Here is a 26150-nt window from a genome sequence, read left to right as displayed (position 1 = left end):
AATTAATCTAATGTAAGCAAAAACAAAAATGAAAGCACAATGTTTTTTGAACAAAGATAAGTACGCCACAGAGGATACAAAATGTTTAAAAATTTGTTATAGAAATTTCTTATTAAATAAAACTCAAAACTGCCATCTTTTAGATAAGTCAAAATCATTATTGTATTACTTTTAAGCTTGCAACAAATGCTTATTGTACATTAGACCGGAAGCGGTACGAACCCAAAAAAAAAAATGTTTTAAAGCTTTATCATCGTTCGTTCATTCATTTCGACTCTTATCAAAGTTTTTCTCTAAAAAAATGAATGAATAAATTTCTTGTAAAAACCTAAATATGCAAAAGTTTATAAAATACAATTATTACATGATTATAGTATAAAAGTTCGATTTGTTTATTTTAATAAAATTGTAAAAAATACTTAGGTGTCTACTTAATCTCACAGAGGTACAGAATTTTCGTTTAACATTTATAGAATGTGTGTGTGTGTGTGTGTTTGGTGTGGTGTGTGATAAACAGTGATTTAAAATTGTTGACAAAATGGAATATGAAACAGAACGAAATTCGAACATAGTTATAAAATAATACATCAATGAGATTTATATAAATTGTTGTTGTTGATGATGATTTAGTTTGTTCTCTTTCTTGGCGTGTAATACTAAAACGACAATTAATAAATTTAAAAACACAAACGTTTCAATGAGTTCTTTCGACTCAGCTTGGAATTGTAGTTCTGTGGCCGCTGCTTGGGCGGTGTGAATCTCTCACTGGGCATCATGACTTTGGATGGCGTACCGAGCTCGGTGACCAGGCATTTCTCGCCCGGATGAGGCTGAGAATAGCAATGTACGCAGAAACGGAATCTGCATAGGAAATTCGTGCATTCACCAAATTTATATGTCGACGATGATGAGGGCTGTGCATCCTCCTCCTTTGCCTCCTCTAGATCCAGCGAGAGAAAGCGCGCAAGTGGTGGAGCAGTCGATGAAGAAGCAAATCTATCTCTAAAATTGGGTAATGTTTGTGAAAGCAGGCTTCGATCTCCGCCACCTCCAGGTGAAGGCACATCTCTGAGATACACTTTGCTGCCTTTGCCGCAACGTGGACACTTGATCCTTTGCTTCTGTTCCACCAAGTGACAATTCTCCTCCTCTTTGTCCTGTGGCCGCTTGGCAATTGGATTCTCATAGGCTAGCGCTTTGTCATGGGTATTACTGATAGTTGATGTATGTAATGGCACAATTGTATTACTTCTGGACAAGATGCGTCCCCTTTTTGCTACATAAGGATTTTCTTTGGTTAAGTTCATTTTAAAGCGATGATTATGCAAACGCTCCACAGCAGCGGGAATCTTATAGAGCGCCTGTTCCCAGCGCTTGGATACACGAGTCATTACGTCCAGCGTTTGGGAATTGACATTGCTCAAAATGCACTGCATGGCGGGTAAAGTGTTGCTCAGCATGCCAATAATATCCAACTGTTCCATGCCATTGTAGTAGCGTGTTCGTCGTATACGATCCGGCTCCAGGGGAGGAGGAAAGAGTTGTTTTTTCGATTTCTTGGGACTTGTGTGCGATGCTTGAAAGTGCAGCTTCCTTCTTTTGCTTGCCTGATGCACCTGCTGGCAGTTCGGTGACTTGCAGGTCTCGTCTTCTCGTGCCTCGCCTGTTGAAAATTCACTTTCTAAGGCGCAGTTGAGATTCTTATCATGTTCAATGACCATGGGACAACTTTTAATTTTGTTCCACAAGTGTGACGAACTGCCGACCATTGGCCCACTTCCTGGCGTCTGATATTGTGTGGAAGATAAGCCCAAGCCCCTATTGGACACATTTTGACAATTCTCCAACTCTTCCTGGTCTATTAAAAATGGCGCCTCCACGGTTGAATTGTGCGTCGCTCGAAAGGACAAGTAACCAGATTCGTCCTCCATTTCCATGTCACTGTCCAGCTGTCCGAGGCTCATTTTTTTCAGCATCTGCATCTTTCGATTGTAGGCACTCATTTTGAATGAATACTGCTAAAATTTTCCTGGCTTTTTACGCATTTGTTAATTTTTTTTTTCGTTTTGCTTGGTCAAAAATTTAATTTATGTTTCTTTTTTGTTGGAATGATGCTAGAGATGAGCGGAATTATGTTTAGAGTTGTCGCAATCTAATTTGCCACAGTGGCGCCAGTATTTTAGTGCGGATAAAAAACAGTTCGTGTCGGATAAAAGTAGAGATGGGCAGTGGGATCGCTTGATAAAAGCGATGAAAAATATCGATTTATCGCACCACATCGATGGACTTGCAGCTCTATTCACAAGCACGTGGCGCGCAACAAGCAAGAACAAAAAAAGAGAATTAAATTAATATATTCCCGTTTAATTAAGGTTTTTAAAAGCTCGGCCAACGATGAGTACATCTTTGGCACAGCAGCTGCAGAAGTTGGCAGCGCCGCAGACGGCGGGAACACTAGCGGATGCTCACAGCAGAGCATCAATATTGTTTGACCCCAAAGAGGCGGCCACCAAAGACCGGCGAGCCATCTATGAAATTGGTTTAACTGGCCTACAGGAGCTTACAGAGTTTAATCCCGCCTTTAAGGAGTTTCAGTTGACCCTCTACGATGAGGCCACCTTGACATTGGAGCGTTCCGTAGAGCTGCCGGAGGTCAACAAAATGCTGGATGCAGCCATTGCCAAGTTCCTGCGTCTGCTTTCACCCTATATACTACTTCGTCCTGCACATATGGCCTTTGAATGGCTGCTAAGAAGATTTCAGGTGCATGAGTATAATCGCGACGATGTGATGGCTCTTATCCTGCCCTATCATGAAACAAAAATCTTTGTTCAAGTGCTCCAGACCATGCGACTGCGACAGTCGGATAACAATTGGGTATGGCTGCGCCCGTTGCAGCGTCCCGGTGTGACCCTGGCTAAAAGTGCCATCATCAATCGCGCAGCGACTAGTCCAGCCTTTTTGGGTTTCATTTGCAAAAGCACACGCAAAGCGGTCAAAGAGTTGGGTCCACGTGCTCACCAGCTGCAAACACAAATCAATTTCTACTCCACAGTCGTGGTAGGTGCCCTGCAGGCAGCGAAACCTGTTGAGGATTGGCATATAACCACAATACTAGAGCCACTGCTAAAAGGATTAGCCTCCGAGACTGTGGATTTCATGGCTGCGGCATATGTGATAGTTGCCCAGTTGGTGTCCCGCACCAAATTAAAGAGCAAAGTTTGCAATGCCCTGTTAGAGAGGATAGCCAATTGTCCCTTCGAGCGTCTGCATACCACATCGTTGCTTCTTCTCATTTGGATTAATGATAAGCAAAAAAGTGCCAACCCAGAATTCAAATCGGAAACCATTCTGAATTTGGTGCGCCAGAAGTGGCTTATTATATGCCTCGCCTCGCTGGCTAAGGATAATATAGCAATTCAACCAATTTGCATACCTCTGATACGAGGTTCCGTTGCCGCCATCAGGGAAAAGGACGAGGATTCTTCGCTTACATTTAAACAATTTTTGGATAGTCTCATTGGCGATGTACCCTTCTCTAAGGCCGGTGCTCAACAGTTGATCAAGTATGTTATACCATTTAAGCCCAACTAAAATGCTATCCTATTAAATTTCTCCTTTATCCTCAGCTGCTTTCTTGACACATATGTAGAGACTGAGATAGCCAATGCCACACCATCTATAGAAACCCCATCCAACTCCAATGAAGATGACGAAGACACAATTGTCATTGATTCTGATGATGAGGAAATGCCGCAAGAGAAGACCAATTTTCAGGCTTGGTATTCCGCATTTATGGAGAAATTGGAACGACGATTCCCCGAAGCTTTTGACTTGAGCGTCAAGGAAGCGTTGAGGGCTACATCAAAGACAAGCAATCGTGAAAAGGCTTTGAAGTTGGCTCTTGGTAATCCTTATTGTTATTCTAAATGACCTGAAAGTTTTTTACAATAATTGATTTTCTTTCTTTTTAGGTTTCCGTTTAAATACAACCGATGAAAAGGCCAAATTGGCCTATGAGAAACTCTATCATTATAGTGCCGATTGGCGTTTGAAAGGAGTGAAACAATTGTTACGCAACTTAAAAATTCCCTCTAAGCGGGAAAGAAGCTTAAATCTATTGGAAGAATGTCTATCAGATCGATTGCAAGATGATAGTGGAGATATTGTAGCCGCCTTGCTAACGCTTGATACCAATGACTTGATTGGCATGTTAAAGTCCCCAGCTACATTTGCTCAAATACTCTGTCGTCTCCTGCAACGTGCCCATAGAGAGACACAAGATTGGATTGCTGTAATACCGAAAGCCGTGCAACATTTGACCACAGCTAATGTGAGCGACCACTATGATAAAAATCTAGTGCTATTGGCCTTGATGCCCTTACTATTTCCAAGCGATGAATTTCGAAAGCAACATCATCAGGCTCTGGTTGCATTGCTAGAAAGTGAATTTGTGTTGAATCGTGTTCCATTTTTGAAACCACTGAAGGTGGAACGTGAATTCAGTAACTTCAATTTGGTAGCACATCGTCAGAACTTTTTGGATGTGATTGCGAGCAGCTCAGGAGATAAAGTAAACCTGGACAAGGGACTTCTTGAGAGTTTGGAACAGCATGGAGGAGTTAATTATCTAAAAGAAGCATCTCAATTTACACATTTACTGCTCCTGCTGACAGCCTATGCCAAGAGGCAGCTAAAGCCAGAAGAGAGTTTGCAAATGCTTGAGAAAATTAATCAATATAGTAAACGATTTAGTTTCAAATGGGCCGCAAAGCATAAAACACCTCATGTCAGGCTTCAATTATTTTTGGATTTCCTATTAACCTTGGCGAGTAATACAAGTTGGTCATCCAAAAAATTAGCAGCCCAATCGTGGACAGAACAATCCGCTGATTTAAAACTTTGCCTTCTCTTGATTGAGATCTTGGCTGGACATGTGTATGCAGAGAACTCCCATTCTGATCACAACGACCTAAGAGAGTGGTCAAATGCCTTGATGCAGTGCCTTAATTGTATATTCCACAAGCCTCAACAGAAATTTAATTTCCTAAGCAATTTCTTTATCTATGAAAGATTGCCGCAGGTGTGGCCCAAAGACGCGGATTATGCAATGATTCGATTGCAAGGATTTTGTTTGCTTCAGGCAGTTGTCAGGGGCAGAGATCCCACACTGAATTGCACCTTAATGCATGTGCTACGCGTGGCCAATGCCTGTGCTTCGCCCTTGCAGACTTTACGTCTCTTGGCCTTGGATTCGTTGAAGTTAATGAAACATCTTGTTAAGGAAAAACATGTTATACACCTGGTAGAACAATTGCTGCAAAGATCAAGCGAATTGGGAATAGATCAAGATCAATATGCCTTGATATTGTATACCATTTTGGTTTCGAGACACTCTAGTACAGAGACATTAGCCCAGGATAAATTAAATCAAGCCAAATTGCGTCGCTGCTTTGTGGAACTCGCAACGGATGAAAAGCAGCCTCCAGTTTTCACAATTGCCTTGCTCTCTGCCCTCAAACATGTGAATAACGAGGAATTGTTGACATCACTTTTGCCTTTGGGACTTTCGGCTCTGGAAAGGATTAGTTCCGGCGATTCTGTCAATCAATCGCAATTGAAACAACTTCCCTGGCCTTATAGTCAAATCTATAGATCAGTTGTGGAACGTTTTGAGGGTAGCATTGCCCTTAAAGTTTTATCGCACAAACCTCTGGCCTGGGATCTGTTTACGAAGAGTTTTGAATATCAGGATTCGTACATTCAATTGGAGCAGAAACTCCAGCCCATACCATGCTTGCTGCTCAATACTCTCACACCCGAAACCTTTGAGAAATTGCAGTCGAAGCATAAGGTGGAACTAATAAAGCTTTTAGTAGATGCAGCCACAAAATCTGATAATGATAGCATCTTTCTGGCCGGTCACAGACTTTTGAAACGTTGCAATTTGGAATGCCAGCCATTGGTGGCCATGCTACTGGAGATGGCAACCAAGGGACAACGGCAAACGGAAACAAAGCCAACAAAGCGACGCGTAACTGGAGCCACTCAATTGGATTTGACAAGTTCCGCTTGGAAACAGGGCATGACTCTCCTCGAGCTATTGGAGCATAAGAAACAGCTGAAAGGAGCTGAATTACTTATTCCCCCACTCTTTGAACTGCTTCAGGCTTGCCTCAGTTTGGAGGAACACAGCGCGGCCGAGTATCCCAAACAATTGATTCTGTCCAGTTTGTTGCATTGCTGTCAGACTGCCGAAGCAGCAGGAGTACAATTGGCCAAAGCATTGCCCGAATCTTGTTTCCGCATCGAACAGGTCGTACAGTGTCTGAGAAATACACAAAATCCTCAGACCCAGCAGCAAGCTTTGCTTTTCCTCACCCACTGTGCTGGGCTATATCCACAGCAAGTGCTGCACAAAATTGTGGAAATCTTCACCTTTGTGGGCTCATCTGTGGCCAGACATGATGATGCCTTCAGCTTGCATATTATTCACAATGTGGTCGAGTCAATTGTACCCATATTGCTAACTAAAGCTGGCCAACGGGAACAATTGGTCATTCCGGTGCTAAAGGTCTTCTCTGATATATGCACAGATGTGCCAGTCCATCGAAGATTACCTCTCTATGCCACATTGTTTAGGGTTCTCGAACCCAAGGAGCATCTTTGGCAGTTTTTGTGCATTGTTTTTGAGTCACAAGTCTTGATGGAGGAGAAAATTTCAACAGACAAATCTCGTTTAGAGTTTGCTCGCGAATTGACAATGATGTTTGAAAACTCTTCCGTGATATTGGAGACTTTTATCAAATTGCTTGACTATCTAAGCAAGTTACCTGTTCATATTGGCAAATCCCAGTCCAGTGCCAGCAAAGGAGTTGCTTCATATCTCTCCACAGAACATCAACTCTTTGATGTACGCACAAGAACGTTCAAACAACTCCGTCACTACAAATATCTTATAATGGATCATCTATCAACGTTGAGCAGCAGCCAGGAGTTCCAAACGAAAATGAGCACTGTATCAAATCCCAGTGAACTTTTGCCTCACTATCAGGATCTGATTTTAAAGACTTTGGCTTATGTTACGGTGGTTAATGATGCCATGCTTGGAGCAGCGGGAACACCGTCTCTGGAGAAATATTGGCGTGTCTTGTCCAATCATGTACACGATGTTTTGGACAATGCCATTGGACTCCTCTCTCCGCAATACTTCATCAGCGTCATTACAGAACTCCTGCAACATGATCTAATCTATGTGAGGATTAAAGTTTTGGAATTGCTCGTTCAAAAGTTGAACTCGACCAGCAATTACTTTGAGGCCTGCGAAGTTTCACATTTTGGAGTACTCTTCAGTCCTCTGGATGCCATAGTCAATGGTATTCTAGAGTCAGAGGGATCGAGTACTCCGCAACAGGCACAACTGCAGCAAACAGCCCTTCAAGCTTTGCAGCTTCTAGCCCATCGTTATGGACGTACTTACCTAGAGGAATGCCGCACCCTGTTGGCCACTTTGACTAGAATCACTAAGAGACGTTCGAATGTGCCCAAGGCCGTCGTGGGCAATGTAGTACTCACTCTGGTAGAGATTTGTGCAGCTCTCAAGGCCCATGCTTTGGCCCAACTGCCGAAATTCGCTCCACAATTGGTGGAATTGCTTAAAGAGCAAGTACAGCAAATGAATACGTTAAAGCAAGGTCCCGACTATCTATGCTCCACCTTGGTTACCGGTGAGTACAACAAATTTTCCATTTCTTGTTTTATTTGTTATTAATTCCAATACTTTTTTTGCAGCTTTCCATAAGCTATTCCTAGCTTTGCCTCTCTTTTTGGGTCCTTATTTGGTGGACATTATTTCGGGCCTCGTTCGTCTCTCTGTTCAATTGGAAAACCCGGAGTTGGAACGGGATAAACGAGCTCAGGCATTGAAGTTGCGGCTGAAAGATGTATGGACTGCTTTGGTTAACGGTGTGGAGGTGCGCATTTTGGTGCCCAGTTGTGCCAAGAGCTATAGAAGTCTTTTGGAGGCCCAAGCCTATGATGAACTGGGTCATCTCATGCAACATTTACTGCTGCAGTGCATTAAAATTAACACAAACGCTCAATTGGAACCAGTGCGGGATATATTGAGTGAACTGTTCCTACAGGCTTTGGAATTCCGGCTACAAGTTCGTGGTCGTTCCTTAGCCCGTCCACAATTGTCAGCCATTGAGGCCAATATTGGTGAAACCTTTGTCACTTGGATACTTAAGTTGTCTGAAACCAGTTTCCGTCCCATGTACTCCAAGCTGCACAAGTGGGCGCTGGAAAAGGATGAGCCGGAGACACGATTGACATATTTCCTTCTAACGCAACGCATTGCCGAGGCCCTGAAGTCGCTCTTTGTGCTCTTTGCTAGCGAATGTGTAGAGGAATCGTCCAAGCTGGTGCATGAACACAACTCTCTAAGAAGGCAATTTGTCGCCAAACAGGTCGAAGATGATGTTGAGCTATTGAAGGCTGTCCTCACCACCCTCCATCATGTATTCCTGCACTGCAATGACGATTTTATTAATGACCATCGTTTCAATGCGCTGATGCAACCTCTGGTCGATCAACTCGAGAATGAATTGGTTCTGCAAAGCGAACCCCTTCAGCAATCTCTTACTGATTGCATTGCTCAATTGGCTGTGGCCACCAACGATGTTATGTGGAAGCAACTGAATGCCCAAGTGCTACTTAAGACACGCACTCAAACGCCTGAGGTGCGGATTTTGTCGTTCAACACGTGTGTGGCCATAGCCCGCAAGTTGGGTGATAGTTTTGCTCCTTTGTTGCCCGAGACGGTGCCATTTATAGCTGAACTTCTGGAGGATGAGCACGAGCGAGTGGAGAAGAGTACACGATCTGCTGTTCAGGAATTGGAAACTATTCTAGGTGAACCTGTCCAGAAATATCTTTAAAAGTTAAATTGATTGGCTTTGTAAATAGAAATTGATTCTTTTTACAATTTAAAGTTTAACCTGAGTAATTTTTAAATTTAAAACTATCTTTTATTACCTAAAATTTATATTTTAATGCACATTAGTTTTATGTTCATAAATATAAAAGCAAATATGTTTCTACAAGTTTTAAATTTTGAAATTATAATTTGGAAGGACGGCTAAGGATCTACAAGGTGAAAGGCTAGATCTTATATATTTATATTAAAGCTTCTTAAATAAAAGAAGATGCAGCAAAATTGGTTTCCCATTCGCATTAGATGCCTTTTTTGTTTCAAAATTAAAACTTCAAACGTTGTCAATTTAACTTAAATTATATTTTGGAATGTAATGCGCCATAAAACTAAATATTAACAAATTTTCTTTATGCAACATACAACAGGCTGATCAACAGGTTAGGAGTAAGTTGGGGAAGTTGTAAGCATTATTTCCCCTGTTCTATTACTACTTATTGTAGGAATAGGATATGGTAGGAATATGCGCATTGTTATGCGTATTATCCTGCGTCTCCTTATCTTCGGGTATTTCGGGATCTTCACGTTCTTCTTCCTCGTCAATGATGCTAATATCACGAATGGACGGGCGATGACTGCGACGCCAGCCGGTCAGATCCTGTGGCTGTTTCGTCTTGGTGAGTAATTTAGTGCCCGTCACGGATATCAAAATGGCACCCAATGGAGCAGTGAGAACAATACTAAAGACGCAAATTGTCTGAACAATTGCGGCATAATTGCGTTCTTCGTCCGTGGAATTCTCGTCGAGATGCTTCAGGGCTACTGGTCCGAGAGCAGCCTGAACTGTGGCCTTGGCCATCCATGAGAGACCCACAAAGAATTTCTCTTTGACATTCAAGCGATCACCGAATGCGATGCCGGCTGTGGTCAGAATACGAAGAATAGAGCCTGTGAAGATGCAAGCGGCTCCAATGGAAACCGTATGCGAGTCCAGCTCGCGTATTTTGATGGTGGCTCCCGTGATGCCAAACAGAATGGGTTCAAAGATCATCCAGAAAATCTCAAAGGCGGTGGACACTGGATTATCCTCCACATCCCAGCCGTCTTTGCACCAGAAAAGATTCGACACAAAAGCTGAAAAGACCACAGCCAACGGGCCGGCTCCCTCGAATCCAACCTCCTCGCTGCCGTAGATGGCCATCAAGCCACCAGTAAAAAGTAGCAGGGTCCTTAGCGGCACCACAAAAGCATCGCCCTTTTCGGGAAAGATGCGAGCTAACATGCCCCAGACGACACCGAAACCTAATCCACCAATAATGCAAACTGGCGCCTGAGCAATCTGATAGCCGAGTCCCTTGTCCGAGAACATCACAGTGCTTATAATTCCAAAAATGGCCACCGATAGAGCATCATCCACACCGGCAACGGCCACCACCAGAGTGGGTATACCCTTGGCCACACCATATCCCTTGGTCCTCAAACGGAACAGGCAAGGAACCACTACTGCCGGCGATACAGCAGCTATTATGGTACCCAACAAAAGGGCCCAAATCCATGGCAAGTCCAGCAGAAAATGCGACATAACAGCCATTACCATTGCCTCCACTATCCATGGCACAATGCCCAATTTTAGAATTGTCTTGTAGACTTTCTTAAATGCTTTCGGCTCCATTTCGAGACCAGCTCTTGTTAGGATAATGGTTAAAGCAAATTTACGCAAATGTCCTGTGACTTTGGAGAAATCACCATCGAGATCCACCCAGCCAACGTTCTGCAAAAAAATTTAGAAAATTACTAAATTTTAAAATACCTTTTCCATTTCCCAAAAGAAGGTTTAATTTAAATAAGGGCAGAGAACTAAATTGATCTCTTTCGAGTAGATCAATTTATGAGTTTAAGCTAAATATGTATGCTCTAAATTAACTTTTTTTTAGAAATCCGGAGAGAAAGGTCTAGTAGAATAATTGTCTTACCTGAAATAATATGCCCACCATGAGCATACCAATTAATCTTGGTAATGTGGTCAATGATATCAAATAGCCACCGAAATTGGCTGCCACAGTCAGCACAACAAGACCAAAAAGCTGTCCACCAGGGGCAGCTGAGTCTCCAATGATCACAAAGGCCGTGACCCATATTAGGACACCTACAAACAAAGTTTTGCCAATTATTAAAGATAATTATCAGAATTTCGCTTTTAACTCACCAATAAGAATTAGGGAAATCAAACGTGATACAGTCCTAAAGGTAGGACACAAGGGATAGGGGAATACTTTTTGCCAGAATGGTGGTTCCCATGATGCTGATGGCTCTTCGCCGCGACACTTCAGACAGAATGTGTACATCCATGACTCTTCCACATAGTTGGCTCCATTGCTGCCTTGTTGTGAACTCTGACCCATCTGATGACCATTGTATTTTGCATTCAGAATATCCAATGCATTGCCTCTATAGTCTAGAAGGGAATATGAAATCGAAAAAAATGATTGATAAGCATATTGTTTACCAACAACAAAAATTATATCATCAACTCTAATTAGGTGATAAAATATGGGCAAATATTCGATCCGATCGATTTTTAGTATACGCCCAAGACCTGCGCAATAAGATCAGAAAGTCAGTGGACTTCTCCGGTGCCTTTGACTGTGCTAATTGATAATGTTAACCGTGTGGGCCTGCTCGATGATTGCAAATTGAATTGAAATAGACAAAGTTGATGTATTTGCCTTTCTGCTAAACATATATTGATTTAATTTTGACGTGGGCGGGCTTGAAAATTTGCCCAACAAAAAATTGATATTAAATCAAAAATTTTGGTAAACTAATTCACCCTGAACTAAGCCTAACGGCTATGCCAATTATCAACTAAATAACAGTTAGTTAACGCTAAATACCTTGTTGTTTGGTTATTAGGTAAATAGTTGGTATTTACCTTGAAAAATGCTTCGAATCATTATGGAATTTTCTCATATTCTACGTCATTTGGATCTCTGTTTACATCAGGTATAAATATTTTATTGTAAATTTCCACAACAAAAAAAAATGTATGTTTAAAAATAATTTGTGCTAATTTTAATGGGACTTAAGTACTTTGCCTGTTCAATTGCTTAGACTTGAAATATCTAAACGTTAGGGAGCACGATAAAATGTTTCATTAATCTTTTAAATGTTTTGCAGGATCCAAATAAATGTGACTAGTAAACATTTCTAAAGGATAAACATCACCCTGACTTTATTTACTGTATACACTTATCGAAACATTGTTATCGACCTTTTGGAAAGCACAAAACAATTGTCAAGTTCTAGTCCTTTGTAGAAATTTAAGATTTTTTTACAAGGAACATTTTCCAAAACTGTGTGAAGAATTATGCATAAAGTTTCTAGTTTCTTAAAATTTCTTCTTTTCAATTGTCGCATACTTTTTTTTGATTCGTTATATAGGACAAAAAATTGCAGAATTCAAATGAGAGTTTTGAAATGCTAATCATTTAGATAAGCTTTAGAGTTACCATAAATAAGTCAATGTTTTTGACTGTAAACTCTTATTTTCTTGACGCCCAAATAACTTAAATTTGTTGGTTTTCGTATTGAGATTATGAACCGAAAATGTGATTATCTTAGCTTTTGTCATTTTATTTTCTATTATAAAAATCGCTGATCAAACGTTAAGCACTCTTTTCTAAAATCTTGAATATTAAAAATACACCTACATATATGTTTGTACGCTTTAACAAAGTTTGTAAATCTAGGAAAACTAAGATAAAGTGCATACCATAAGGTTTTTAATAAAGCTTAAGCATATTTTTTGGAGCCAATTGAAAATATAAACTTTGCATGTAATATTTGACTCTTTTGATCTAAGTCTTATATGTTTAACGACTCTAATTTTTACTATAGAATAAATATGAATAATGACATCTAATTACTATACGAATTACATTTATATTTTTCATTAAATTCGGATAAATCTTATATAGTTTTTATTGGCCCAAAAAGACCTGTTTTGAACAATACATCCTGTATCTGAGAATTGCCATTATTTTTCTTTAAAAAGTGTTTTTATTCTATGTACATATAGATATGTACATACATACAGTGGTGCTCATAAACTTAAACCACAAGACTTCAACCAAGAATTTAAACGAAAATTAAGAAAAGTTTTTATTTCACAGCTCCAATTTTTTGTGCCACATTAGTTCTATATATCAGTGTTCTAATAGAAGAAAAGCCAAGTTATAAAAATATATATTCAACGACAAACTTGAAAATTCTGTACATAAAGTACGCATACCTAAAAAAACCAAGAAAATAATTTAAGAACGTTAATTTTTAGCGTGGTCAGGGTGGCATTTCCCTAACTTGATTCCAAAATGTCTAGACACTCGTTGGAACGCAATTTTTAATAAAAATGTTGTCCCCAAATTGTTAATTTTCACACATATGTATGTACATATGTTTAAATGTATATATATCTTTTATTTTATTTCGAACGTGCTTTTTGTTGATTGATGTAGAACTATTTAATTTTTGCACAAAAATGAAAAATTAAAACAATTTGGACAGAATTCTGTTGGCACTCAAAATTGCTTTATCAGTCTGAAACTTATGGAAAATCAAAGTTTGTTTAAGCGTTATTTCAAGTGTCGATATGGTGTATGGGCCTTTAGGTACTCAGTTTTAATCCTCATAAATCCTTTGGCACATTGTTCATGTAGAGGAAACTATTTCATTGAAAAAACTGTTTTTGCTTTCAATCAGGGCATTAGGAAAAATGGAAACTATTTTTTGTTTCTTGACTAAATAAATAGTATTTGTTATACATATCTGAAATTTTTACACCAAAGATTTACACTCACTATTTTAAAAGCATTTTTCACGATGAATAAATTTTCTAATCAACTTTTTTATTTGAGGTCTTTCACTTAAAGCACTCGAAGTATCTATTTTTCACTTTGAACTAAAGGGTCTGAGTCTTAAGACTCATATCACTTACCATAGCTATGTGTTGAGGCTCGATCGCTTTCATTATCATGAATGGGAGTGTCCTTGAGTATGCTTTTTCGTCGCGCCGGACCGATTTCTGTGTGCGAATGTTGGGAGCACTTTGGAAAGAAAGTAAAAAAATACAAATTATGAGTACTGTCACATACATTGGGCATTATCAAAACACGTGCGTCATGCGATAATCAATATATATATAGTTTTTCTGTGTTTTATAGAGTTTTGTCATTAAATCGTATATATATGTGGGCATATAGGCGAATGCGACTAAATCCAAATTTATGGGGGACCCCAACGAGCAAGTTAATTATAATAGCAATAGCAGCCAGTTACCGAAGCAGCGCCATGCACATGGATGGGGGCAATTGACTGAAATGTGGGTACGCCACAAGTCTAGTCCACTTAAAATCCTTCTCTGTCCCGCCAACCATCTCACCTGTGAAATTTTTCGACGCGGATTTTGCTCATAGGCAATATTGTCATAGCCGCCACCGATGACACCGCCGCCAGCGATCATGGGTGGATCCGAGATAATGCTGACACGTCGTTTGGGTTGATTCTCAATGACTATGGTGCTCTTGTGATTGCCATTGCCATTGGGCAAGGGTACATCGCTAGTTACGGGCGGATGAACGGGATTGCTGTTGCTTTCATCGCTGGTTGCTGGCTCACCGTGGGCCGTCATCGTTTTATGGCTCTACGAAAAACAAAAACGGAATAAAAAAGATTGTTTATTATCACAAATAACCGAAACGGATTTTATTTAAGGGGGCAAAAAGGGGTTTATGATGGTGGGCAAGGGAATTTTCGAGTGTATCTGTGTGTGTGTGTGTGCCTTACAATAAACATTGGTTCGAAACAATGCGCCGCGAATCGTAGTCAATGTCTCGATACGACGAAACGATTTTTACAACTATCTCGTTCGGCGTTTAGCAATGAAATAAATTCATTAGGCTACACCTGTCGCCGGTACAGCTGGTGTACCAATCCGTAAAATTTCAGTTGCCGTTTGTGGGGAACTTGTGAAAACGTTAAAGATTAACACAAATATTTATTTATCCCCAGCAACAGCAACAAAAAATATCAGACAAACTTCTATAAAAATTAACAATAATTAGCTTCAATTATATCACCAAATCGCCCAGTCGTCGACATATGTAAAAACTTTGTCAATGATTATCCCATCGGTTTCTCGCTTTGATGACCAAGATGGAAAAAAATATAAAACATATCAGCAAGATCTTAACGAATTCGTCATACTCTATATAGTAAACAACAAAAAAAAACACTGATTCTTATCAGAGTAGAGAAAACTCTAACAGGTTTTAGCTCATTCATACTAAAAAGCAGAGACTAAGAGCAAATTTTTGAATATATAAAGCTTTCAAATTCTAATTCTAATTCTCTGCTATTTCAAACTGCTTATGTGTCTTTGCATTATGAGTTCTATATAAATTTTAGCTTGGACTATCCCTTAAATAAGAAATCATATATCCCAATTCCTGAATCATTATTTAAATTTATTGAAACCAATAAAGTTATCACTTAAATATAAATTGCCTATAATAATTCTGTTTTACTTTGATCGTGGATTAGTTTTGAAATAGTTAAATTTCAATTTTAATAAACTTATTTTATTTCTGCTTCATTTTCATTAAAGAAAACTTGTGTTTTAAAGTGAATATGTATTTTTTTACTATTCCAAAGACAATAAATCTGCTTTATCAGCTTCTATTTGGATAAACCTAACTAAATAGATAACCAATCGAATAAACTCTTTTAGGCGATTAATAGAGTATTCATATTAAAGGAAATGTGTGTGTGTGTGTGAGTTTGTACCTTTTTTTGTCCCCTCTCACCTATCATTATGACGCATTTTATCTAAATAAATTCACGTGAGTTTTGTGTCTCGAAATAATGAGGCTGAATTGATTATTGTTATTGTTTTCTTTACCATTTTTTCCCTCCTCGTATATTTGTTTTTTCTTTTTGGCTATATTTATATATGTATATTATATCAAATTCAGAACAAAATGTGACATTTAGTCATGTGGTTCGTTAGTTGCAATCAAACAAATATCCATCCAGGGGAATGTTGATTTTGTGTGTGTGTGTTTTTTTCCAGCTACCAGTAAAAAGTTTTATATTTGTTTTTTAAAAAAAAAAACTTCTAAGGGTTAGCTTAGCGGTAAATACTACTACTTATATTAGAAATCTTGCTCTCTTTATTTATATAAATAATTAACAATTGTATTTTATATGCCACTATTATAATTCACAAATGTATTTAGGTGTGTATTATATTATTTAAGCAAATATTTACTTAAGTACAATGTATGAAAATACATTCCAGAAAACACTTTAGAAAGTCTTAAGTGTTAAGTTTGCACTATTCTTATGAACTCTATCTAGATTACGACGTTTTTGAAATTTTAAATCAAACCTTGCATTAAAGCCATATCTTTAATGCTAAAACTAGTTGAGAATTACAACTAAATGTAGCTAAAACAGATTGGCAAGAGTTCAAATTAGTAGGCATACCCTTAATCACTAGGATTATTAATGTAAGAGCTTTGCTTTTAACTGAATGAATTGCAAATTGTCGATATAATATTGAAACTGTATGTTTTCGATAGCAAAAAACATGAGTTAATGTTTCAAAAATCGTCTAAGAATTTAATGAAATAATACAAAAATGACTTACAAGTTATTATGTATTATTATTAAGTAAATTTAGGTATATCGGAGAAGAAAAAGTTTAAATTTAACATTGGACTAGTTGCTTAGTTTTACCCAAATCAATAAACAAATTTAAACTTATAATTCACCCAACATGTAACATATCAGGAAAAGTACTTAGACCTCAATTAAATCATGTTAAATTAAATCATATTAAAAAAACTGAATCATCACATCAAAACAAACAGACACAAAAAATTGAACTGAAATCGATTATGAGACATTCTTTATTATTTCATTCCTGGATTCTATACATAGAATTCCTAATCAAGATCAGCATTTGTGTTATAGTTTTTCCAATAAACCTTTTTTTAAAGTTCACATTTCAAACGTTATAATTGCGTATACCATCAACCCAACTTCATAAGTTCGGTGCCATGTTCCTATGGTCTTTAAATGTGATCCTACTATAGGTACATACTTATGTCCTTATTTTTAAAAAAGTTTCCAGATTTTCAAAGAACACTTAAATTAGGATTGTTTACCATATTAGCATATAGAATAAATATTAGTTTGAACTAAAATAACATTAAATTAACGATAAATTTCCATTCACATCTTTTGCTTTGCTCAGTTTTAGAACTTAACTTTGTAACTACTATTTGCAAGTGCTATACAAATACCAACAAGTGAGAGCTTCGAAGACTCGTTAAATGCAAAATCCCTCAATTATATATTCCTATTTATTTAATTTCACCGAATAATGTGTACAAAGAAGATCCATTTATTTACTGTTGAATTGAAATTCAATGCTAAATGAATTTGCATTGGCTGTTAAACAATTATTTGATATCCAATCAATCACTTGGACATTAAACAATGTGCAACAACTTGTTGTTGACTTTATTCACGCTCTGATTGAGACACTAAATATAGACATAGTCCTCGGTCAGAGTAAGAGAGTGGTCTACTAAGTATACACACATATATATACATACGTATCGGTATCAAAAGAAGGGGCAATAATGTCTATTTGCAATCACAACTGCATAATTGACCAGACACGCTCAATGTTTTCAATTTTCGCCTTTAATTAGCGCTCCATTTCAACGCCTTTTTTTCTCCCTTTTTTTTTGAGATATTGATATGAGTAATTTGCAAAAAGAGAAAGAAAAAAAAAACGAAGCGATGAAAATACACATCAAAAATTGCTATAGACAATATTTATGTACATACAAACACAGTCAGATGTCTGCAGATCAGGTGGTAGTAGTAACCGAGCCATAGACTAACTGACTTGTCTGTCTTGCCAGACCTGGCCAAAATCCACGCGTGTCTGGTCTGAACTTGGTCTTGGTGACAAAAAATAAATTCAACTTGCCTTGCCATCACGTGTGAATGGCAAACAAAGCTGATTAATTAGCATTCACGTATCATTTATTACTGTTTTTTTACTCACACACATAAATTATACATATCTACCTATATATAGTTAGTATATACATATATGTACTTGTATTTGCATTTGTATCCCGAGTTAAGAGTTGGAGTTTTTGGGGTATATGCAGTTAATGGAATATAGTAACTCTATTAACTATGTATGTATGTATATATGCAACAGGCGCTTGCTTTCAATTTAATAAATTTTGCAATTTAAATGTTACTGTTTTTTTCGCATGTATGTAAATTCATTTAATTTGCTACTACTGAGCACTTTAATTAATAAATCCATTATATAGGTACTTAATTTGAATTAATGTCCTTTATTCATATTTTTATGGTTTTTTTTTATGTTTTATTGAAAACCACACAATTGACCTGATTTTTATTTGTTATCTAAAATGAAGCAGATGGGTAAGTAAAAAAAGTATATACAAAATAAAACAAATATACAAATAAACCAAATTACAATAAAAATTATATAAAAAAGAACCTTTTGAATTAATTTACTAAAGTAATAATTAAAAAGAAAAATGAAAAATATGCTGTAGCAAAATGTAAAATAATAAATTTTTCAAACAATTTTCTAACAGGTTTGAATTTAAATTAAGAATATGAAAGTGATTGTTTTAAAAAAAGGAGAATAATCTTTAAATATTCACTGCTTAAGCATCAGTTGTTTTTATAAAAGAATTCCTTTATTTTTAATTTTAACTTATAGTTTGTTTTAAATTTAAGTATAAAATATGTTTCTTTTTTTTAATTTTTATAGTTAACTTTCGTTGCAAAAGCTGTCTGAAGCTGAGACAACACAAATGAAAATAAAAAAAAAAATAGTTAACTCTTAATGAAATCCCATTTTGTATATTTAAATATACATTGAACCGCAGAAAAGAAAGAAAGAGATTTAATTGCTTATTCAGATATCAATACGAATTTGTAGGGTTAAAAGTAAGTACTTATGTGCATACATATTTAAGTAGACAAAGTGAATGAATTAATGCGAGTCAACAAAACGAATAAAATTGCAAGACTTGAATTTAAATATACGTAATGGATATTTAATTGTTGTATTGTGTTACGTTTCAGTTTTTGGCGGGGATTTTTGATTTACATAATGTGTTTGACTAATTTTCATTTAACTTAACTTTCGCTGTTGTACACTTTTCAAAAGAAAGGGTATAGCCAAATTGATTGGAAATTTGCGACAAAGTAGGCAAAAGGGAACATACTTAAAATAAAAGAGGTATATAAAATATGAAGTTCATAGTGTTTGACAAATTAAGGCTGTCTCTTTCACTCTTTTAATTACACAAACTTTACTCTGTTATCTTTCTGTTCATTTAATGTTGGTCTAATACATTTGTACGTATAACTTGACTATTTTATATCAATTTTTTTCTGAAATTTGCTTATTTGTTGGATATTGATAACATATATTAGTGTACCAAATTTTATAATGATACGTAAAATATAAAGTGTGAAAGCTAGTGGACCTTGATAGAACCTTTAGTTCTTATCGACTCTAAGATCTAGATATTCATACAGACGGACATGGCTAGATCGACTTGGCTATGTAAGCTAATAAGGCAAATATATATAGGTTCCTGTACTTTATGGGGTAGAAAAAGTTTCCATACTTTCTTAAATGCATCTCAGTTAATCAGCTAGTTTTTTAAGAGTATAAAAGATTGCCCTCTGCTTTTGCTTTTTTTGTTTTTTGTTTCGTTTTACATTTACTTGACAGCTGTGACCTTGCTGGAGGTTGCCCATCACCAAAAAGCATTTTGCATTGGCACCGAAACAAAATGTAAAAAAAAAGAGAAACAAAAACAAACCAAGAACAGAAACGGATTCTACGTGACATGATTTTTGATCGGAATTGGCATAGGCGTAAGCAAATTTAATAGTTAACTTGGGTCAGTTAGGCACTGACCCACTCACCCACTCACCCACTCGCTCGCTTACTCAGTTATCACGACCCTTGCAAAACCATTTTCGACTGAAAAGGTTTTTCTCTTACTCTGTGTAGTACTTTATAAGCCTCGTTTCACAACTCAATGAGCGGCTAAGCATTAATTTTTGACACGGATTTTTAAAAAAAGAAAAAAAGTTACTCTGGCTAATTATAAATGGGCGGCGGGATGGTGAGGGGGCCAAACAGCTTTTGGTGACGTGATTCATTGACCTGGAGCCGTCGTCTAGAGCATTATTGTTATTTATTTGTTTTGTTTTTGTAATTAGTTTTCCAGACATTAAAATTCAAGTAGATTGTTGTTATATTAATCTAATCTGCTTTTAAGAACCCAAAACAATTCATTGTCTAACATATTTGATATAATACCCAAGTACATACATACATATGTATATATATAAATAAATTCTTAGAGTTACAATACTTGGGTTAATATCAACTTAAAGCACATGCCTCTATGTGCTAGTCCATTGACTAAAGAATTTGAATGGTTTTTGTTCTGAGAAGTCAGGTGTGTATATTCGTTCTTATCGCGTGCGTTTGTCACATGTTTCAATTAATAAAACAACAAAGTCCAGTTCAAAAAAAAAGGGAAAATTCCAAATTAAGCGAATCATGCTCGTGATGTTAACTGATTTGAGTTGGTTTTTCTTTCTTTTTGTTTTGTTTTTGGTTTCTCGATTTACAGCTAAAGTAAGTTGTTATCTAATAACATATGTATCTAAACTAATAAAATTAATAACGTAAAAACCTATAAAAACCTCTATCAAATTATCAATGACTATTGGTGCCTTCTGCTCATGAAGGTAACGAATCCAAAGGCATATTCAATTAGGGAAAATTTTGAAGTTTGTCCCCTTCAGCAGTTAGCAGATGCGTAACTTTAAAGTCGTCAAAATAACCGTCTACCGAAATCGCTGTTTAAACTGAGATCTCGACCTTCTAGTCCAATTTGATATGTTTGACTATGCTTTAATTTATGCACTTGAAACAGCTTTTACATTGCTGTTTCATCAATTGATGATTTATAACGAATTACACTAGAACTGATTTCGGTTTAAAGCCTTTTGCAATCAATTTCACTATCAAATAAACCTCTGTTAATTAAATTATCAAATAAATTTGACGTAATTGATATACGTTTTCGCATCCCATTTTCCCAATGAAATTGCATATTTGACTGGCTGTTTAATCATTTGTCTGTTGTTTAATGTATTTATTTTAATTTTTAAGTGCAACTTGATACTAAAATTAAACCAAATTTTTTTTGCAAGATACTTGGAATCAAAAGAAACAAACAGTTGAAATATTTTGTTCTTCGTGTTTACAAAATTACTCATTAATAACAATTTGATCTAACTGAAAATAAAACATGACGAAATTCTACAAATTTTAGAGTATTTGGATGCAGTCCTGGACTTAGCCAAAAGCTAAATACATATACATTTGACGGTATTATAGTGTAAATTAGAAAATTACTTTCTAAATTACAATTTTTAACTTGAATAAAAAGCGGTCAAAAACGATTTCCTAAGATAATGTTTTATTTTGAAACATATATTTTTAGTAAATCAGCCTTTTTTCAGACTGTATTTTAGCCAATTTCTAACTGATTTCCAAAAGTTTTTTAAATGTAATTAAAAATAGCATATAATACTTTTAGAAAAAAACTAATTTCGATATAATAAAATTGATTTCGATAAAAAAAACATTTTTTTCGATATATTTTATAAACAACTAATACGGAATATCGAAGGACATGTATCCCATCATCTTGGACTATTTAAAACACTAAATAACACTTATAGTTTAAGTAAATACAAAAGATCACCGATAATTCTAGGTAATATTCAGTATTTGCTTACTAAAAGTAGTAGACTATAATATGTCCATTGAAAATTTTTTTATTTATGGCACTGTGAAATTCCAAAGGAAAATTTTGTGTTCCCACATGACTAATCTTGGTTCACATTGTATTATTTTTAGTTTCATTGACCATTGAGCTTAAATTAAATTTCCCGTATAATTGTGACTACCTTTAAATTTAAGATAGCTGTTAACAAACTTTATTAAAGGGACAAACAACCATCTTTTTGTTTTTTAAATGATAAGTGCAGTAAGACCTGGACATAAAGACCATGTGCACCACGTGCCACACACCTGTTCTGCCTTGAAAACTTTCTTTATTTACCGACTACCTTCGGGTCAAGCTACAGTGTTTGTATTAGAGATTAAACAAAAGGGGGGAGAAGAGAATTTTTTAGTTTTTACCGACTCGCTTCAAGTTACTATATAAGAAGATGCCACAGCTCAGTTGCTGCAGAGTTGCCTTAAGCGACAGTTAGTAAGCGAACAAACCGGCAAAACATTTGGTAAGAACGATCGTCATAATCTCTCGTGGCTCTTTGTCTAACAATAAGATGAAGTAACTTTTTAAAGTGAAGTAATACCGTTTAATCGGTCAATCGTTTGAACTGTCAGTTGACGATGTTAAAAAGGCATTTGCAGAAAAGGAAAAGATACCGCTAACTAGGGCATTGCTTTGCATCAATCTCGTAGATAATTGGAAACGTTAACCAATTTATTGATTTGCTTTTTTTTTCCAACACCATGTGCTCTGCCTTTTATAACTTCAAAGTTTGACGTCAAAGCAAAAGTACTCCGCGATGGCAAAAAAAAAAAAAAACTGTTCAATTGATCACAATCAGATGGAGCTCAATTGAAACCGTTTATAACTCGTATTCGCATTTAAATGACTTTAGCAAATGAAGCGAAATACAAATTTATAATAAAGGAAATTATCTATAACTGGCTGGTTGGTGTTAACAATTGGCCGATTGAGACGCCAATTTTTATGGGCCTCAAAAATCTTTCACAATTTTATCAGAAGCCATATATTTGCAATAATTTATAACATACATAAAAGGCTTTAAATGATTGATCGCCCTACATATAATACATATGTATGTGTATATATAAATATATTTATTTATAATAATTTTATTGACTTGAAGCTTATCTCATGAAATTTAAGTTTAAAACTTGATAAGAAATCTTTGCCCTTAACGGCTATAGAAAAGATTTAACCATATATGTATGTATGGTATATAAAAACGAATCCATAAACTACTTGAACATAACCCATATAAAATTGTCGTTGTCGTTGACAATGAGCGATCGCCATGGACTGGCTATCGGAAATTGGGGCTCTCTTATCGGGGTCTAAAGAAACAGTTAATTGACTTGTATTGCCCTACTACTGTTTGCTGTTATTAGCATTGTGATTGATTTCGAATGCTGAATAGCCGATCAAGATCTCGAAATAATATTGTGATTACTCCACTTACGAGTGTTTCATTAAACAAAAGAAACCTATCCTCCACTTGAATACCAATCAGCCATGATCGGTAGAAACACTAAAAAAAAAACGCCCCTTCGTCCGGTTGGCCATTCAAGTGGTTATCTCTAGCAAAAAAAAAAAAAAAAACACAATCACCGAAAAAAACAAAAACCAAAAAACATTATCAATTTCGAGTAATCCGAATTGCCTATTTTTTTCTAGTTTTGCCAGTTTTGATTCATTGAACATACACTAATGGTAGTAACTGTTAATTGTACAATTCTTCAAGACGACTCCAACTAGATAACATTTTCACTTTTAATTATGTGTGTTTGTAAAATTTTGTCGTTTGGGGGTTTTGCCTCTTGAGTCTTGAGAATGACATCTAACCAGTTAATAGCCATTATCTGATTTGGTTTTGGTTCTCCATTGTTATTGGCGGAAGATTTTAAATTTAGTTCATGACACAATCTATCTTTTTACATATCTTTATGTCATTATGAAATATCTAATGATATGTAACTAACCTAATGTAAAGCAATGACTTGCATTTTTGATTAACCTATTATTGCTTCACTAGGAGATTTTCTTATTATAAAAAACTTATCAGTTTATCGATAAGAAGTTAACTCAAATCTGTGATATATAAGCGAAATAAAATTGACACCATTTTCTAGGCATTAATTATCACACTCGATTTATTTAAAGACAAACGAAAAATATGACTCTTAACATATTTATTGACATATTTATTGAAAATATGATACTCTTAGGTATCCACTGAGTATACAAATATATCAAATAATTCCCACTGAAATATGTGAATTGTTGAAAATAAAGCATATAAGCAAATGAAAGGCCCGGTCAACAAAAAACGAATAAAAATTTAATTCAATGCCTAATTCAATAAAAACTTCTTTGAAGTTTGATCGGCCTTTCTATATGTAAATTTATTAATTTCAAATAAATTTGTAATAAAAAAAAAATAGTAACGGAAACTGCTAGCAACATAATACAATGTGGCAGAATTGCTGGATAGTCGGCTCTGGGGAATTTAGTCTAGAAGAATACGTATACGCACCGCACGCCAGCTAAACTAATAACATTCTGAATAACAAATGTATGAATGTTATAATGAAAAAAAATGGTAATTAAACTTATTAAAAGTAAAATTAATTTAATGCTTTAAGAATTTTTGGGCTATTGATAATCAAAAGTTTTCTTATTCAGTAAAAAGGCAAAAATCTCAAAAGTTAGTTTATCAAAATTAAATTTTGACTATTGTTTCTTTTATATTCCCTATTTTTGCCCCCAAATCTGTTCCCAATGACTGAATAATCTTTCGATTAATGTTTTTAAAATTTTATAATTTTGGCTTTGGTCGAAATCATGTAAAAAATACTATCGTATTGTTTTACTCAAAAGTACCTAGTTCGTTACTCATTTCTAAGATTCGAACATGAATAAACGTATTAGCAATACTTGTTGTTTTTATTTATAATTTTTTAAGCTTTGCGATTTATGTGGCAAATATCTAAAAATATTTTTTTTTTTTTAGCCTAAGCCACGTAATTTAAAAGTGCATAATTTTAATGGCTCACTTGGGAGATTCTCAGACAATTGTATATATTGCGATTATTAAATGAATCAATATGTGTATAGTATTTAATCCACTACTAAAATATTTATTAAATAATTCTCTACACTTTCACTTTGACTTCGTTTTGACTCTCTAATTTATTTTACATCTTTTATTTACAGTCAACCAATATTCCTCCTCAAAAACATTTTTATCTACAACAAAAGAGAAACAAAGTTTTTCTCTTACATTTGAAATTAATTAAAAATGTTAACGAACTTTAGCTAGAAATATTAAAATTAAAAAACATTTAGAACAAAAAAAATGTACATAGAGAGAGAGAGAGATAATAAATGTATCGACACAATTATTCAATAACAAAAACAATAATTAATTGTTTCTTTTTCGTCTTTATAAAAATCTAACAATAAACATATTCATTTATTGTAATCTTTTGCGACAATGTTTTTAATGAAAGCATTTAATTATTATTATTTGTTTTTACTTTTTTTTTTGTAATAATTTATAAAAATATGTTAATAAAGTAATCAGCATTTTAATCAATAAATTGCCTCTCCCCTCTCCGTTTCTTTAAGCCATTTTTCATATTAATTGTTGAACTTTTTTGATAAGTTCATGCCATAAATTAAAAATTATATTCGGTGGCACTTGGCAAATTATCTTCCTGTTTTTATGCAAGTTTACGATTGAGTAGTATATATAAAATATAAAAAAAATATTCATATATATTTTTTTGTTTTTACAACACATCATTTGAATAAGAAACAAAAAACAGCATTAAGAAATCATTCACTTTCCGTTCATTTGCGGTACCTGCACTTGGTATGCAAATACACAACAATAACAACAATTTGTTATTGTTTATTAACATAAACCAAAAATTTTAATTTGCATTTTTTTTTAAATTTGCTTTGCTAACCAAAAAGTCACCAAAAAAGATGCATTCATTTGATGTAATGTTTAAGATTAAGGAAACCTACATACTTTGAGTTGAGCACACTCCAATCAAGAATTTAAACAATGTCACTAATGTATATCTCTCTATATATATATATAAGTTTTTATGATGTTCTTAAAACGATTCAAATTGCTTGCAATTAATAAGCGGAAACTTTTACTTTCATATTTCACGTAACGAGCGCGAAGACTGGAATATGACTGAGACGATCCGCGATTCACGGCC

At 35.5% G+C, this 26150-nt stretch overlaps 3 protein-coding genes across 5 annotated transcripts; 1 reads left to right on the top strand and 2 right to left on the bottom strand.

Annotated features, from left to right (window-relative positions):
* Positions 1 to 368: 368 nt before the first annotated feature.
* On the bottom strand, positions 369 to 2110 carry LOC6644146. Its single transcript, XM_002066991.4, has one exon. The coding sequence runs from the start codon at positions 2001 to 2003 to the stop codon at positions 678 to 680; it is 1326 nt and encodes a 441-aa protein (XP_002067027.1). The 5' UTR covers positions 2004 to 2110; the 3' UTR covers positions 369 to 677.
* Positions 2111 to 2290: 180 nt separating this feature from the next.
* On the top strand, positions 2291 to 9112 carry LOC6644145 (HEAT repeat-containing protein 1 homolog). Its single transcript, XM_002066990.3, has 4 exons — positions 2291 to 3566; positions 3630 to 3907; positions 3975 to 7727; positions 7792 to 9112. Exons 1-4 carry the CDS (start codon positions 2395 to 2397, stop codon positions 8937 to 8939), a joined length of 6351 nt encoding a protein of 2116 aa, XP_002067026.1. The 5' UTR covers positions 2291 to 2394; the 3' UTR covers positions 8940 to 9112.
* Positions 9113 to 9160: 48 nt separating this feature from the next.
* LOC6644144 (sodium/hydrogen exchanger 9B2) lies at positions 9161 to 26129 on the bottom strand. Of its 3 annotated transcripts, none has more exons than XM_023176543.2 (6): positions 25948 to 26129; positions 14370 to 14630; positions 13926 to 14034; positions 11139 to 11387; positions 10906 to 11078; positions 9161 to 10703 (listed from the first exon to the last, which is right to left on the bottom strand). In XM_023176543.2, exons 2-6 carry the CDS (start codon positions 14616 to 14618, stop codon positions 9423 to 9425), a joined length of 2061 nt encoding a protein of 686 aa, XP_023032311.1. In that variant the 5' UTR covers positions 14619 to 14630; positions 25948 to 26129; the 3' UTR covers positions 9161 to 9422. The 3 variants fall into 3 exon arrangements, with proteins under 3 accessions (XP_023032311.1, XP_015033533.1, XP_002067025.2); XM_015178047.3 differs by having other exon boundaries at positions 25952 to 26129; XM_002066989.4 differs by lacking the exon at positions 25948 to 26129 and adding an exon at positions 14774 to 14846.
* Positions 26130 to 26150: the final 21 nt, after the last annotated feature.

Source organism: Drosophila willistoni, assembly GCF_018902025.1.
Source record: "Drosophila willistoni isolate 14030-0811.24 chromosome 2R unlocalized genomic scaffold, UCI_dwil_1.1 Seg167, whole genome shotgun sequence".
NCBI lineage: Eukaryota > Metazoa > Arthropoda > Insecta > Diptera > Drosophilidae > Drosophila > Drosophila willistoni.
Note: the sequence above shows the minus strand (reverse complement) of the source record. Positions and strands in the feature narration are given on the sequence as shown.

What these genes read in the sequence shown, in the direction of transcription:
- LOC6644144 (XM_002066989.4), bottom strand. An exon ending in CGCGTCGAAAAATTTCACAG is followed by an intron (nt 14,035 to 14,369) that starts GTGAGATGGTTG and finishes TTCTTTCCAAAG; the next exon opens with TGCTCCCAACATTCGCACAC. An exon ending in GATTTCCCTAATTCTTATTG is followed by an intron (nt 11,079 to 11,138) that starts GTGAGTTAAAAG and finishes CTTTGTTTGTAG; the next exon opens with GTGTCCTAATATGGGTCACG.
- LOC6644146 (XM_002066991.4), bottom strand. Translation starts at nt 2,003, where the DNA reads ATGAGTGCCTACAATCGAAAGATGCAGATGCTGAAAAAAATGAGCCTC.
- LOC6644145 (XM_002066990.3), top strand. Translation starts at nt 2,395, where the DNA reads ATGAGTACATCTTTGGCACAGCAGCTGCAGAAGTTGGCAGCGCCGCAG. An exon ending in GGTGCTCAACAGTTGATCAA is followed by an intron (nt 3,567 to 3,629) that starts GTATGTTATACC and finishes CTTTATCCTCAG; the next exon opens with CTGCTTTCTTGACACATATG. An exon ending in GGCTTTGAAGTTGGCTCTTG is followed by an intron (nt 3,908 to 3,974) that starts GTAATCCTTATT and finishes CTTTCTTTTTAG; the next exon opens with GTTTCCGTTTAAATACAACC.